This window comes from Camelus dromedarius, chromosome 1 (assembly GCF_036321535.1).
Source record: "Camelus dromedarius isolate mCamDro1 chromosome 1, mCamDro1.pat, whole genome shotgun sequence".
Taxonomy (NCBI): Eukaryota; Metazoa; Chordata; class Mammalia; order Artiodactyla; family Camelidae; genus Camelus; species Camelus dromedarius.
Window position 1 is genome coordinate 48,496,765 of NC_087436.1, and position 17,517 is coordinate 48,514,281.

The 17,517-nt window shown below is 31.1% G+C and overlaps 1 protein-coding gene across 7 annotated transcripts in view; it reads left to right on the forward strand.

Moving 5' to 3' along the window:
• Positions 1 to 17,517, forward strand: part of TBCK (TBC1 domain containing kinase) — a 172,704-nt gene that overhangs the window by 27,371 nt on the left and 127,816 nt on the right. For all 7 annotated transcript variants that reach the window (XM_031468145.2, XM_031468142.2, XM_064484369.1 and 4 more), the window contains exons 4-6: positions 11,609 to 11,723; positions 13,205 to 13,278; positions 16,658 to 16,799. In XM_031468145.2, coding sequence (XP_031324005.2) covers positions 11,609 to 11,723; positions 13,205 to 13,278; positions 16,658 to 16,799 — 331 coding nt within the window. The remainder of the gene's footprint in view (positions 1 to 11,608; positions 11,724 to 13,204; positions 13,279 to 16,657; positions 16,800 to 17,517) is intronic.

Here is a 17,517-nt window from a genome sequence, read left to right on the forward strand (position 1 = left end):
CAAAACGATTTCAGTTTTTGGCATAATTAAAGGTTAAGAGTTCTTTCAAACAATAATTGGCCAAAATTTCTTGAAGCTGTTTCTAGGTGGAGAGTTATATCATCAGTGTGTAAAAGGACCTCTCTCTATAATGTCAGCAGTCATGCAACTAGTTCACCAAAATGCTATTCAGGCTAAGAATGGGGGGACTATCCTTGGCTTTTTGTCTTTTTCTCTCAAAACAGATTTTTGCCCTGACAGAGCAGGCTATTTTTGCTTATTCTTAATCTTATGATAGTATTTCCCTAAAGACTTTTTGAGGAATGTTAAAAACTGTGAGATAATATTTTTGTTTAGTTTGGCACATAAGTAATTATTGTCTATGGTGTCAAAAGCAGGTAACATGTCAAAACCTCTATCAAAAATTTATTAACAGAAACTGACTTTAACAGACACTAATTAAGACAATAGTCAGTAGCGTTTAGTTATAACTTTTCCTTTTGTCTTTTAAATATAAGTGTTAAAAATATGTCAATAATTAATGGGCAGAAATTTTCAGAAGCTTTTTATCTAAATGAGCTCTCTGTACATTTTTAAATAGGATATACTATACATTTGGTATATACTGAGGAAATGATATGTATGTATATGGAGTTAAATAAGTTAACATTAACAGCACTTTTAAGAGCTTTGGGACATTATTTAAGTGGGGAACTTTAAAATTTAAAACATTTAATCATATTAATAAACAGAAGGAATAGAAAAAGGAAGAGACACTATGTATTAAACACATATCATATTCTAGTTACTTTGCTATGTGCTTTTCATATGTAACTTTAAAGTTATTAGGCCTAATTAGTGAATGATCTAAGGTTTACAGAATAAGTGTCTACTAAAGTCAGGAACCATGACCACAGTATAGCACAAGAAGTGAACTGTGCCTCTAAAAGGCCTCATCTCACAGTGGCATTTCTTAGAGCAACAGTACTCCAGTATCTGCCTTTGTGACAGGTGCTGTTCAAAAAGCACAGTCTTTTGAGAGAATGAGCTGCTTTAAATTTCTGAGTGCAGTGAGTCCTATCCACTAATTATCAGACTATCTTAATGGCTCTGTGGGGATTTCTTTATTATCTGGCATTTTTATAAAGCTGGAAACCAGAGAACCGAATCCTTTCTCTTTGACAGCCAAAGAAGCAAGCAAAACTGGTTTCATTATGACAAAAATCTGTTGGTATACTCATGGCAAAATGGGTTCTCTTATAAGATAGAGTGGAGAAATGAAAACTGCATATACAACAAAAGAATATACATGGGGTTCATGATTTCTTATTCTATCTTGGCCTTCTCAGCCATATATTTCAATTACTTTCTTTCTTATAGGAGCACGATGATGTAGTTTACATCATACACCTCTTGTAAATATTCAAAAATGCTATATTGTAATTGTTTATTACATTCATAATCCATGATGATCTCCTCTTATGAGTAAAGGCTTTTTCTTACTCTCTCTTCTAAAGCATACTGAAATGAATGTGATCTCCCTTGCATCATTGTATTATGATACTGTGATTCTAGCTGAAGGTTAAGAGAAATAGAGCTGACTCATTCAGGTGACCTGGCTAAGGAAGCAGGAGCTATGTGGATAAGCAATGCTCCCTAGATTCTACATTAGGTTTGAGGACAAAGCCCTGGCTATTAAAGTGTTATGTCGTCTTGTTCTGCTTTCTCTATGATGTCTCATAGGAATTTTACAAGGCCAATAAAATAATTAAGAATAAATTTTGATTATTTTTGGATTCTTTAATCAAAATAGGATTACTGTATCACCTCAACTTCTATTAAATAGAATAGGAAATTTTCATCAATCATATTTCTTCTAATTTGCTTAAGACAGACCAACACAGCATTGAACTGAACATTTCATTTTGACAAACTTTTGTTTGTAGTATGCTATCATGCAGACATTTTACTGCACAAGTGCATAAAAGGCAGGCCATCTCCTATTCACTGTCATGATGGTTTGTGTTTAAGGTGAAAGATTGCCTTAAAAATGTAAACTGTTGGTCCACACAAACAATGTGAATTAGTCTCAAATAAAAATCCTGAATAGTAGCAGAAATATGTTCAGTATTTGTTCACACAGTAATGTGTAAAGAAATTTAAGTTTAATTAAAAAAAAAACTCTGGAATGAACTAGAGTACAGATCCAACCAAATATGAACCATCATCAGTTCTATCTATCTTAGAGAAAAGTAACAGCTTTATGTCATCCAAAATGCTGCCAGGTCATGGGAAGTGGAACTTATTACCCAGTGTGTTTGCACTGCCAGTATCAGTAACTCTGGTGTAAGAAATATTTGTGGAGTTTGCATGCAAGGATAGTAAAGCTTCTTGGGAGAAGAAAACCTTGATGGCTCAGAAATGTACCCAACTCACTCTGAGATTTTTCAATCCTGCTTAACAAATGGTGGTTTTATTCTCACAGAGAAAAAAGAAAATCATTCTTCTGATTTCATTGTGTCATGAAAATAATTGGAGAGTCTAGTTTAGTCTTTGTTAATATTTTATAGAAATATGTGCATATGTAATAGTGACAAAATGGTACTATGTAGTTTCTTATAAAGACCCTGGGGTTTTTTTGGTTTTTCTGTTTTTTTTGTTTGTTTGTTTGTTTTTGTTTTTGAGGAAGACTTAGACTCTTTGTTTTGTTTTGCTTTTAAGATGGTCAGCATTCTATGTAGGGCCAATAATGGCTCATTGGTCTACATATAGCCCTGTTTGGTGTTATATTTCCCACTTTATAAATTTGCAAACTGAGGCAGAGTGAAATTGGAACATTCTCCAAGCATAGCAAATCAGTGACAGAGTCTCCTGGCTTTACATCTGAACCTCAAACCACTAGACTATGCTTTCCATATGTATTTTGATCTTATCAAATTAATTTTCTGCTGAGAAAGGAAAGTTATATAGTATTCAAGTTGGAAAGTTAATTTCCCAATTTATTGTATCCCATTGAGAATTAATCACATTCCAAATTTAGAGCTTTCAACTTTGGTTTTTTTTGGAGTGAGAGTTGAATTGTGAAATATGTCTAGTCTCACAACTTATGAACAACTTATGGACAGATGGACTGATTTTTTCTTTTAGACCTATCACAAAATAATCTTTAAGTAAGCAGTTAATCATTGTGACTTCCTTTTCAAAACATCTGAATCTGAGGCAAATTAATTCTTAAATTTAGTATAGATAGATATCCTTTTAGGCTAAAACACGTGTGCCAGTAATGAAATGAGTTATTTCCTTTTTCAATTCCAAAAGCTTTCCTGTTTTCTTTTTCCTTTAGAAAAAATTTCTCTGATATTAAATATTGTGATATTTTTAACAAAGTATCAAAAGGCAAAGAGCCTTAAGGACATTAACTCCCACTGAAAATACTCCCCTCCAAATTCTGTATTTATAAACCAGTGAATCATTAAAAGTTCTGTATTAGTTGAACTCTTTTGTCTTGAAGTTACAGAAGTAGAGTTACGTTAAAGATAACACAGAGTTGTACAGTTGTTTTGTTATCTGAATGTTAATCATTAGTATTTTATTTTCCCTTTCCATTTCTTAAATCACACAGTAGCTAGCTGTATTTTATCTGTGTTTCCTTGTTCTTAACATTTTACCTCAGGCTGATACCAAGTAAAGAGAGTTTTAGACCAAAAGGAAAATTTCTGTGGGAGTGATCAGGTTTTATAAGGTGGAAGAACATCTTGAACTCATAGAATCCAGAAGTGTGTTTCCTCCTTTGGCTTGCTGACTATAAGGATATTTTGGCTTGTGGAAGGGCCCTTAGAAATATCATGGATTATGGATCTGAGGAAATAACATGTGTGGTTTTAGTTACCACCTATATATGAATTACTTCCAAATCTATCTCAGCAACCCTGACCTTTTATTCTCTTTCTTGAGACTCTATTTCTTGCAATCTGAATAACGTCTCTTCTTGGAAACTTTGCAAATATTGAAAAGAACTGGTGGTTTGAGGCTGATAGGAATTTCTCCTCATTTTAATTTGTTTTTCAACATTTTTATTGGGGTATAATTGATATACAAGAAAACTGCAAATATTTAACGTATGCATTTAGTAAGTTTAGACATTGCATGTACCCATGAAACCATCACCACAATCAAGGGAATAGGCATATCCATCATCTCCAAAAGTTTCCTTGAATCCTTTTTATTTTTGTGTGTGATAAAAACACTTAACATGAGATCTACCCCTCTTAACAATTTTTAAATTATGCAATACAGTATTGTTAACCATAGGCACAATGTTGTTCAGCAGATCTCTAGAACTTAATCATCTTGCATAACTGAAACTTTATACCAGTTGAACAACTCCGATTTTCTTCTCTCCCCAGCCCCTGGTAACTACAGTTCTGTTCTCTGCTTCTATAAGTTTGACTGTTTTAAATACCTCATATGAATGGAATCATACAGTGTTTGTCCTTCTGTGTCTGGTTTATTTCACTTAGCATAATGACCAACAGGTTCATCTATGTTGTCACAAATAGCAGGACTTTCTTTGGTTTCTTAAGGCTAAATAGTATTCTGAGTAATATACACACATACACACACACACATATACCCCTCATTTTCTTTCTTCATCCATTGATGAACATTTGGGTTGTAAAAGAGAATCTTTTGGTATGTCTTAAATCTGACAGAATTAGTCCCCTTTGTTGACTTTTTTCCAGTGTTTTCTTATGTATTTTTGTATATTTATTATTCTTACCATACACACACAAAAAGGACATAAGGAAACTTGAAGGTGATGGATATGTCTGTTACCTTGATTTTAGTGGTGGTTTCCTGAGAGTATGCATATGTCCAAACTCATCAAATTTTATGTTAAATATGTGCAGTTTTTTGTATATCAATTATACCTCAATAAAACTTTAAAAATAATAAAAATTCCTGAAAGATGCTTAAGTGGACTTGAGCAAACAGAAACACATCCTTTTCTCTTGTGTAGAAGAACTCGAATTCATAAAGGTGTTGTTTCCCCTAGATAATATGCAGATTTAATATGAACCCAACTCAAATACCAGATACTAACAAGTGTTTATTTGTTTTTTTTGCACTAGAAAAATATTAGGAATCTGTCTTAACAACTCAGTCTAAGTTTTAGTTTTAGTCAGATATTAATAAGATTATCATATTACTCACCATACGGTGGTGCATTCTTCTTTCAGTAAATAAAAGACTAGAAAGAGAAGAGTATTTTCAGCAAGTGAGGACTTTGGCGGGGGGGATAGCCATTGTGTTAACCTAAGCAGTTTTTTTTTCAATAAACTGAAGGATTATATGCTCTCTTATAAATGAAGTTAATACTGTTGCTCCATTGCTAGTATAATACACATTTCTGAGCTATTATTTCCTTAATGTTGATTAATTTAATCTTATTATCTGCACCCTTTTGCACCATGAATGGATATCACTGTGTACACTTACTGAACACCTATTATTTGATACATATTTGTTGAATACCTATCTTATAGGTACTATGATAGGCATAGGGATTCCATGTTGAATAAGCTTCAAGGTACTCAAGTACCACAGCCTCAAGGTACAGTGAGAGAGACAAACCTATACAGAAATTATTACCATGCGATTAATAAGCCTGCAGCTATGTACTGTCAATATAGAGGCATGCGGTCCTACCAGGGGTAGAGCCATTGGAAGAGAAGCCATTAAGGATCCTGGAAAAAAAACATTACTGAAGTGATAAAATAGATCTAGAATAAAGAAAGATGTCAAAAAAAAAAAAAAAGAGGCAGCTTGAGGTAACAGAAGAGGCTTAGAGAACAGGAGTCTCAAGTTCTCAGTGAGATTAGATAGCAGATCCTCAGGAGTGGGAAACAGAGAAGCATAGGAGACTGTAGCTGAAAATCAAGATGACTTGAGTGAGCAGAGGTTGAGCAATGTCTTGTGGCAAACTATCTGTATTTCAGGATATTGGCTGCAGTTTGATGAAATCTGTGGCAAGGAGCATGTGAAGCTAACGATATCTTGTAGATATTAAAGCCATGATCTTGGCCTCAGTATGTTTTAATCAACTAAGCTAAACTGCTACAGATAAATGAATCAGAAGCACACAGTGTAAATTTTCTTTGAAATACATCTGGAAAGGGATAAACAAAAAATACTTGGTATTATCCTAACCTAATAGATTTGAAATTCATTAAGCCATGTTCAAAATCCAAATACAAACAAGATGACTCATGCCTAGAAATTGTCAACATTTGTTTTTGGTGGTGATGGTGGTGGTGGTGGTGGTAGTAATGTTTTTCTTCTCTTTTAATTTTTAATCATCTGCTTTCCCAAGATTTATGATTTTTGTTCTCCCCAATGTAATAAATTCTGTTTTCTTTTCCTCTTAAAGCAGAGGAAAAGGGTAATTAATTATCATCTTCTAACTTAATTATTGAATTATAATTATATCAAATTTTTGTTGAATTCAACTTATTAAAATTATCAGTTTATGAATCTGTATTTTCAACTATATTGTAGGCTTCTTGATTTTAGAGATCAATTCTTCTTGGTTTCCATGAAGCCTAACAATACAGGGACCTGAAAACATGCAGGTATCAAGCAGCTCATAGCCACTTAATTGATGAGTTTAAATATAAATGAAAGTATCTCAAAACCTTGCTTTATCAGAAATTATTAGTTGTATTGTTTTAGAAAGCTACTTTGGTCATGTCTATGTGTTTATAATCACCAAGAGTTCTTAGGCTCATTAAGCTTTTCAGAGTGTCAGGCACAATGGTAACAAAGTAAATGCTACCTTCCCAGTCTATGGGAGTAACAGTAGTAATTAGTAATTTCAAAAGAGAATGTTTTCTGACTTGGAGTTTAATTTATATTTTCCAGGTTAGTGATGGATTTCTCTATTAACAAGATTCTGACTTGGAAATTGTGTAGAATAAAATCCTGTGGTCCCTTCCAACTTTTTTTTTAAATTGTGTTTATCCCATTCTCTTTATCCTAGCTCTCCTTCTCAAGTCCATATTCAATTAAACTGTAACATACTATTGTTGGGCATATGATTTTTCCCTTTTTGTTGCATCATAATTACATTAGCTACTTCAAAATAATTTTTAAAAAGATTTCATAATCTAAGTTCTTGACAGTATTAAATATAGCTTTAAAAACAAACAAGTATACAAAATTCCATAAATACTGATTGTTTTTTTCTTCTCATTATAGAAAATAACATTATATTTTCTCTCCTTTCTACCTTGTATTTTAAAATAAATTAAAAAATTAAATCTTAAGAGCACAAAAGGGCAGAAAAGCAAATCTGATTTACTGTCTGATTTAAACTGAAGAGTACTGAGTTTCTTAAATGTAATTCACATATAGTGTCAAGTAATGGCTAAGAAAAGGTATATCATGAGCTTCAGCTTTATATGTTTGAATTTAAAAAAATTCTTTCAGTGTAAATGCTCATTAGCTCAATAATAGCAAGAATGTGTTTTTTGATGTGCAAATATTTTCCAATTATACCTTATAATCAATTAGCAAGAGCAAGTAGAGAAAGTAGAAGATGCAGTCTTCTGTTTTCATCTGTTTGAGAACTTATTTATGGAAAAGTCATTTTAAAGGTTTGGTTTTAGTTTCATGAGAGACAGCTTGTTGAAATAGTGTGCAACTGAGGTCCTCTAGTGTCACAATTGAATACAGCATCAGCTTTAAAAGATTTTGTGAAAAGAGTGTGTGTGTGAAAAAGAGACAGAGACAGAGACACAGAAAGAGAGAGATACAGAGAGAAGACAAGAGAGATTTACTCATGAGCAAATGAGCTTATGTTTTATTTGCTAGTTAATCTTAAGTTTTTAAGAGAGGAGGAATTTGAATTCTTTCATGGACACTTACATGTCAGTGCTATTGTAGTTATTTTAAAATTTAGATCTTTCCCTTTACATAGTTGGTTTATCTTTTGCAGATATTAATGAAAACTTTATTTATAAATTATACTTGTTTCACACATTTCTAATTTGCTCAAGACTGGCTATTGTGGCATTTTCATATGGAAGGAACTATTTGATAAAGAGAAATAGTTTACAGATCACTGTAAATAAGCATTCTTTATAAATAGTAACTTTTATTGTTTCTTTTTTACACACTTCATGGAGAATATTCACTTATTGCTTTATTAAAATATGACAGCCAGGAACTACCAGACACTTGAGGGAAAAAACAGTTTGAGAGAGCCAAAGGAGAAAAAAAAAAACTTACCCCAGAGGAAATGAAGATAACATATATTTTTTCAATTGTACATATACATGTATACTTCTTTTTATTATTATTTATTATAATAGCATATAACATATTATATAGTAATATATAACATAAATATATATTTTACATGTATAATAATATATTAAATATATAATCTAACATAATTGTTATATTTATTAATATATAACATAGTTTTATATATTATATAGTATACTAATATATAATATATGGTATAGTAATATTTAATATTGTTTATATATTTAATATACATATATTAAATTATATGTAATTGAGTCATTTTGCTGTACACCTGAAACTAACACAACATTGTAAATCAACTATACTTCAATTTTAAAAGATAACATACTTTTTTGTTTCCTGAATTAAAAGAATTCTGATAATTGTCTTTAGAGAGACTCAAAAGAATAATGTATTCATAACCAAAGAACAGGATCTATTGAAAAGGAACAGCTAGAGAACAGAACAGGAAATTTTGTAATTATCTCTATTCTTGGAAATTAAATAATAGAATAGAGCCAAGGCCGTGTTCATAGGAAATGAAAAGAAAGTTGATATAGAGAATAAATCCAATTTTCATCTGTCCCCTAAGAGTTCCAACTAAAAGATACAGTAGAAGGAGATAATAATCAAAGACATAATAAATCAACTTTTCCTTGTTAATGTTTTTGTGTTAATGGAACATGTGAGTCTTCAGATTAAAAGGGCACACCTGCTACTTACAAGCACAAATTCTCAAATGCCCACACTCTAGACATACTAGGCTAAAATTTTGTTAAGACTAAGGATAAAGTGAAAAAGAACCCTGCAAGCTTCCAGAAAGGAATAACAGGATATCTACAACAAAATTAGAATCAGACTGATATTAGACTTCTCACAATTAATGAAGAACACTTGAAGGCCACAGAGAAATTCTAAGTTTAAAGACAAGAATAACACATTTAAGACATGCCATGGTTTAAAATGTCTACTCCTCCTACCCTTATGAAAATTTTTCTCATGAATGTATTGTAGCTAAATAAAAAAGAAACACAAAAAGAATAATATGAGGTATAAAAAATGATGGTAGCTAATGATGATCTTCATGAATAGTTATAATTACAAAATTACGGTAGCCATTAAATCCTGATGGTAGACATTTTCTCTTGAGAGCTAGGGGTTAAGTGGCTTAGATTAGTATTTCCTTCTCTACTTAATTCAACAGTGAATTTTTACTAAATTTAATACAGCAATGTACCAATCACTTCCCATCTGTCTCAGAGTAAAAGCAAAGGCTTTACAGTGGACTAGATGGCCCTACATGATCTGGCTTCTTGCTCTCTCTGTGACCTCATCTCCTACCAACCTTACCCTTTGCTCATTCTACTGCATGCACAGTGGCTTCACTGCGTTTTTGTCTTTGATTTAACTGCTGTACATTCACCCGGTTCAGGACTTTTACTGTGCCCTCTGAATCACACGTTTCCCCGAGAGGTGCATGGGGTTTTTTTCCACTTCCTTTAACTTTTTGCACAAATGTCACCTCAGTGAGGCCAGGCTTTCCTTGCTTGTACTATATATATATAATAGCAACCTGGTACCCCACATTCTCTCTTCTCTTCCCTAATTTTTCTCATTAGAGCTTAATTGCTGTATAGTCATATTATAAGTTTACTTGTTTATTTGCTTAGTCTTCAGGAAAGGAGTGAATGTTTCTTTTATCTCTTATAAAAATTTGATAATGTAAATATAGTATACATAATAAAAGTCAGAGAGTTGGAAAAGGGAAATGGGAAATATGTTAATTATATCATCTTGCATAGTGAAGAGTTAATTACATTAAGTAAAAGTCTAGCCACCAGAAGAAAACAGAAACTGCTAATAGTGGTTACTTCTGGAAGGTCAGACTAGGATGGGAGGAGAGGGAGATTTTAACTTTTCATCTCTGAGTCTTTCTTATGGTTTAATTTAGAGGAAGGAGTCATACAGTAATCATTATTTTAAAAAATTTTATTCAGCCTATTATTTAATGTCTGGTTTATTGAGATTAATTTACATACCTTAAAATTTACCCTTTTTTACTGTGTACAGTTTAGTCAGTTTGACGAACTCAGTCCTGTTAACTATCACCAAAATTAAGAATAGAACAATCCTATCAGGCAAGTTTTTCCCATTCTCCTTTGTAGTCAGAACACTCCCTCCACCTAAGCCCATGGCAATCAGTGATCTGTTATTCCATCTTTTTACTTTTAATTTACATCTTTTGTTTAATGTGGGTTCCTTGTCACCTGAATACAATTGAGTCTTAATTCTTACCAATCTGGCAATTCTTATCTTTTAACTGGTGAGTTTGGAGCATTTATATTTAATTTAATAATTGATATATCTGAATTAAAATTTGTTAATTAATTTCTAATTGTTTCATTTGTCCTTTGTTCTTTTTTCCTTTTATTCTGCCTGCTTTTAAGTTGACTACTTTTTTATAATTTCATCTTATTGTCACTGTTGGCTTGTTATTTATACTTTTTTATAAAAATTAATTTAGTGGTTACCAGAAGATACTAATTTTTTTTAAGTGTAGTTTAAAATGTTAAAAAAAAAAAAAAGTAGAAAAGAGATCTATACCCAAAAGTTAATATTGGTGGTTGGGGGGATTGGGTTTGAATTAGTCTCCCTTACTTTTCTGTATATTCTTCCTAACTTCCTATATGAATGATGTTTTATTTTTTAAAAACTGCAGAGGAAGAAAGAGAGGAAAGTAGAGGGAGAAAGAGAAAGAAACTGGGGCTCCCTGTAGATGATGGCTTAAGAGAGAATAGGATTGGAAAGAGAAATGTGTGATAAATCATAAATTACTAGAGTTTGTTTTGTGGACTGATGTGGAAAGTAAGCTCGTGTCTATCTGCCATAAAATATATTGTAGCTCTTTTTCTTTTTAGGTATTTTGTCTGGAGCAAGATAGGTGGTTTTCATTGACTTAGTTCTGCCATATATTCTGAAACTGTCCTGATAATTTGGCAAAGCCAAACCTGCAGAAGGTCATTTGCACACCACCAAAATTAAACTCCCTTCCTAGAAGAACAAATGCTGCTATTAAATTAACCTTTAGGAAACTATAGGTTCTTTGTCAGATTAACTCTGTTGTAATCAGAAAATCAAAAATATGTGCAAGTAGATATTTTAGAAAATGTATAGCTTCTTTTTCTCTGAATAGAGGAGGAACAATAAAAATATAATTCTTTCAGTTTTATCACTGAACCTTGTTTTATTCTGTAAAGCAGGTTCTATATCTGCTTTATAATTGATCTATTAATCTGTGACTTTTTGTTTCCTTTTGTAGCTATTCAAAAGTTTTGTGCATAGCATTTGAGGTACTTCAGGGCCTACAGTATATGAACAAACATGGTATAGTACACCGGGCACTGTCTCCTCATAATATCCTTTTGGATAGAAAGGTAATCATCAAATTATTCATTAAGTAATTTCTTTTTTTATTTCAGGTTGGATGCTACTGAAATCAGATCCACTCTATTAATCAGAGGGACTATAAAATTAGAATATGTTTTAATACTATTCATAATGAAAAGACTATATGAAATGTAATATAGTTGTGGTCAACAAAAAAAAGTAACTTTAAATTATATAAATCCATGTGTCTTTCATATGTGTTATTCTTTTTGTGTAAAACTCATTTTCTAATATCATGTTTTGTTTTTCCTTTCACACATTTTCTAAAAGATAAGCATTGTGGCTTCCCAGTCTACCCCTCTGAATTTCTTTTCATCTTAAGTAAGATTGTCTATTTACATAGAACATTTTTCTCATAGCACAACTGCAATGTATTTTCTCCATTTTATTCTTCTTTCCTACTTCCTTCTTTCTATTTTATTTCTCACTTATCTTCTTTATTTACCAGCTGTTCATACATAGCTTCTTTTTTTTAATTGGAGTACTGCTTCTCTGCTTGGAAATCTTTTAAGGGATTAATAAAAAGCTAGTCAACCCTGCTAAGAGAATTATGGATAGCAGGGTGATACTTTTTCAGAAATAATCATAATTTTATTCTTTTTTATGAGCATATAAAATAACTATGAGGATTTTTTTCTGGAAAATTATTTTCTGTATTAGTGGTATTATTCTTTTTCTCTGATTGTCTTCCAGACTTTCAATACACTCACCCTATAATATTAAAATATAAAGATAAAATGATTCTAATTAATTTCATGCTTATGGTAGTAAAGTATCTAACCAATCTGAATTGTTTTAGAATATAAATGTCTTATAATGCTGGGAAATAGTGTTCTTGAGGAAAAGAAAACAAACCAATTTTACAATTGACTTAATTTTTTTAATTCTTAAAATCTAAAAGGAAAAAAACAGGAGATTTAAGAAATTTATAATTGTTTTTTATTAAGGGCCCCACTTGTGATAATTATGGTTATTCTCAAACAGTATAAAAAAGTGTTGGAAATTGAGCAGATTCACTAATGCCTTGCTGATTTGTGAACTGATCTTTTCAAGTTAAGAACGTCCACGTCAGGTTTAAATTATAACATTATGAATGGACTCAAATTCCTGGGAAAAAAACCCTTTTGTGAAAATTACCACAAAATATACTAAGCAAAGATTCAAGACAAATGAAACCATTTTTGATTTTTTAAGAAGCCTGGAAAAGACAAACAGCAAAAATTGTTTAATGTTAGTCATTTTGATATCTATATTATTATATATGTGTGTATATATATTTGTAATGAATATAAAGCATACTTCAAATACTGAGAGTTTTTAATAAAATTTTGATAAATTAAAATATAATTTTTTTCTTAGTGTATATGACTATATGATGGTTTCCTTACTTATAAAATATATGTTCATAATTTTCCCTGCCAATAATACTAAAATGTTTTATAGTCAGTTTTTTTCTTTACTATTGTAGGGACATGTTAAACTGGCTAAATTTGGACTTTACCACATGACAGCATATGGTGATGATGTTGATTTCCCAATTGGGTAAGAATATGTATGTTTTCTGAGTTCTGTCTTAAACTTTGTAATCTTTGATAAAGTATGTATTTTGTTAATTATTACTTATATTACTTTTTCACACAAAACTAGCTCTTTTAAATTAAACATATCCTAAATTTCCACATATTTTTCAAAGAATAGACAGTGAGTTTTTGCCAGCATACAAAAGTTCCCTGATGTTGACCTTTTTCACCTTTAATGTTTACTGGTTGATTTTATTTCATTCAGAACTAGATAAATATAAGTCAAGAAGTCTGCCCAGATTCTCACTTAGTGATAATGTGTGTTCCTCAAGACTGAAAAATTACTCTCGTATTATTCTCTAATGTTGCAAAGATTAATTCCCTGTTCTCTAAGATATTACTGTACATTAAGACTTAAATCAAATCATTGTAGATATCAGAGGTAATGGGGTAGATTCTATACCTGAAAATCTGTGTTTAATTTTGGAGAGGTTTATTTGATCACTTCTCACATGGAATTCCAGATTTATGTTGGTCTCCAGAAAGGAATGAAAGTTGATTTCATCCTGTACTCAATTGTGTGCTTTTGATATAGATTTTTTATATATTTAGTAGTTGCTTTTTAAACATGTTAATAATATAATTCTTTAATAAGTGTTTAATTTTGACATTAACTTAGATATATAGAAGTTACAAAATAGTACAAAGAATTCCTGTATAACCTTCATTCAAGATTCCTCAGAAATTGACATTTCCCTGCATTTGTCTCATCTCTTTCTTTTCTCTTACACATATGTGTGTATGTATAAATTTTTTTCTGAATCATTTAAGAGTTGTAATGTACATAATGGCCCTTTACCCCTAAATACTTCAGTTTATATTTCCTAAAGAAAAGAATTTTCTTACAGAACCATGAAACAATTATCAAAACCAGGAAATTAAAATTGATATAATACTGTTATCTAGAGATCTTAAGCATCTTTTCCAATTACTGTGAGATTGTTTTTAATAATATCTGTTTGTGTTTTGCTTTTTGGGCTCTCTAAAGACAGTCCTATCACTCCATTATTGGGAATTGTGGTTTGGAGTTATGGAGTGAGTTTCTGCAGGAGAATATTGTTTAAAGAGATGTTTAAAAAAAAAGGTCTCATTTTAAAATCACCTTTTATCTTTTTAAGTTATACTGTAGGTTTTCTTACTTAAAATTTTTACTACTTAGGTCATAACTAATAACCTTAAACTGTCTAGTCATTCTTTCCTTTATTTATTAAGAAAATATTTATTGAACACCTTTTCTTCTGGCTGCTTGATATACAAAAGTGGATAAAGTCAGTTCCCATCTTGAAGAAGCTCATTGTTTAATGGGAAAATTTTCTATTTTGATGGCTCACTTATTAATGTGCATACATTCATAATCTTATAGTTTTGTGTATCAAAACTTGTGGCATAGGCAACAGTTTTCACACTCAAGAAAACAAAATTTTGTAACAATAGCCTATCCTTTATTTGTTTAAAAAACCTTTTGCATATAATTAAAATTCATTGCAGAGCTCTAGTATCTTCATCACATGTGATCATTGCCTTTTGGAGTAGCTTTTAAGAAGCTGCAGTAAACGTGCTTCTTCATTTTGTCTAAGTTTGTATAAGAGAGAAATCTAAAAACAAAACAAACGAAAATTACTTTAATTTTGTACCTTTTACTTAAAGGTGCTTTGGGTTTTAGTGATGAATAGAAGAAAGCAAGTGATTTTTCTTAAAGCACATAAAGCATTTCGAAGAGTTAATGTTTGAATTTTAAATGCTTGGATTGAATTGGTCTTGTGTGCCATTTGGTTTGGCTTACTTTGAAATCTTAGACCCAAAAGGTCTGACCAGAAGGTATCAAAGAGAAAAATATGAAACATTAGCCAGGAAAAATAAAGTGATCAAACAGCTAAGGCATGAAAGAAAACATTTACACCAGAAGAAGCTTGCAGTTGGTTCAAAAGACAAATATTAAGAAACAACAAAGTAAAATGTTAACATCTGTTTCAAAATATTGTAGAGTCAGAAATTGGACATTTATTTCAGTTGGCCAGTAGCTTAATACCTTGTTAAAACATCAAACAGATGATGAAAAGCACGTATATTTATTTCAGCAGTCAGTACTCACAGCAGAGTTCTGGTAATTTTCTTTGGGTGTTAAAGTACTATGCTACAGAAGGGATTCTTGCTAAAAGGAGATAATCTACATTAAAAAAAAATCCTAGGGCTTATTACTTTTATTAATTAATTTAATCAGTTTTTGATTGGAAGGAAAATTAGAATTCTGGGGGCAAAAGTCACATGCATGCTTCTAGAGATCACCAGTTGGAAGTTTTATTTATTTATTATTATTTTTGTAATTTAAAGGTAGGTTTTATTGAAGTGTAGTCAGTTTACAATGTTGTGTCAATTTCTGGTGTACAGCATAATGTCCCAGTCATACATATACATACATATATTCATTTTCATATTCTTTTTCATTAAGGGTTATTATAAGATATTGGATATACTTCCCTGTGCTATACAGAAGAAATTTGTTTTTTACATATATATATATATAGTAGTTAATATTTGCAAATCTCTAACTCCCAAGTTTATCCCCTCCCTCCCACTCCAGTAACCATAAGATTGTTTAATGTTACAAACAGTGTTGCTAAAAATACTATATATTGTGTACATCTGCAAAAGTTTCCCCAAGGAAACTATTTTTTTAGAATGATCTCCATAATATATTTTGTGTGAAAAAGAAAGGGTACAGAATAGTGCGTGTTGTGTATGCTTCCCTATGGGACAATGGTGATGGTTGGTCAAATTTATTCATACATGAATATATATGGGTGACTGGAGTATAGAGATGGGAAAGAGTCTTACTTTTCAATTTATATGTATTTTACAGATTTTGACATTCCTAGCATTCAAAAGAACAAATACTGTTTTCAGAGATAAAATGTACTTTAAACAAGAGTTAAGTATAACACAACATTGTAAAATGACTATAACTCAATAAAAAAAAACTATTTAAAAAAAAAAGAGTTAAGTATAAAGAAAAGATAGTAAGGAAGAAGGGAAAACACCTGGAAGCCTGGAAGACTGAAAGAAGACAATGTGTTAACACAGAGGAAAGCAGAGAAAAGAACTAATGTTGTAGAGATAGGTTTTAAATTACTTGAGACTCATATATTTGCTCTTTATTCCTAGACATAAAGACTTGTATTATGATGGTTAGTTTAGAATTCTTCATAGCAAGAATTGTTAATTTATTGCATTGAGCTTTTGCATAGATCTTACTGTACTGACAGTAAAAATGTACTGCTGCATACTTCTTTTCCTGTTTATAGTTTATAGTCATTATTCATTTTTAAAATATATCATTGTAGGTATCCATCATACTTGGCACCTGAGGTAATTGCACAAGGAATTTTCAAGACGAGTGATCATGTACCAAGTGAAAAACCGTTGCCTTCTGGCCCCAAATCAGATGTCTGGTCTCTTGGAATCATTTTATTTGAGCTTTGTGTGGTATGTATGAAGAAATAATAAATTAATAAGAATAAGTTGTATATTTATTAGAAAAATATTTTTGGATAGGAAAGCTATTAAGTAATAATATGTTTTTGCTTTGTAAATTGACCAGACATAAGGAGAAAAGACTTAAATCTCAATTTTACTTTTTAAAAAATCCTGCTTAATGATTTTTTTGTATATTATGTTGGTATATATATCTAGAAATGTTTACACTTTTATTAAGTATGAAAAATTTACACTTTACTAAGTGAAAAGATTAAACATATTTAGAAAAGCTTACACTGAAACTGCCTACACACTTTGGTATGTTCATACTCTCTTTCTCTTCTGTGGTATTCTTTCTTTCTCAAATACCTTCTGTCCTGTTCTGTCTCCTATAAGACTCACTTTGTAATTGAGTTTGCTTTTTATGAGGCCTTCCCCAAATATCCTCTATATTTATTAAGGTAATAAAGACTACACAGCTATTAAAAGCAAAAGAATTAAAAATACAGTAACTTAAAGAACATAGATGTTTTCATCCCTCATTTAACTGTCACAGAAAGTTAGAGTGGGCTCTGTTCCACAGTGTCTTGCAGAAACCTAGCCTGTCAGGGTTGGCTCCACCATTCTAACCATCTAATTTCCAAAAATATTTTTATCATCTTTTTTAGCCATAGGAAAAGGAGAGGAATGAGTCTTTAAGAAGATGATGTAAAATTGCAAATATCAA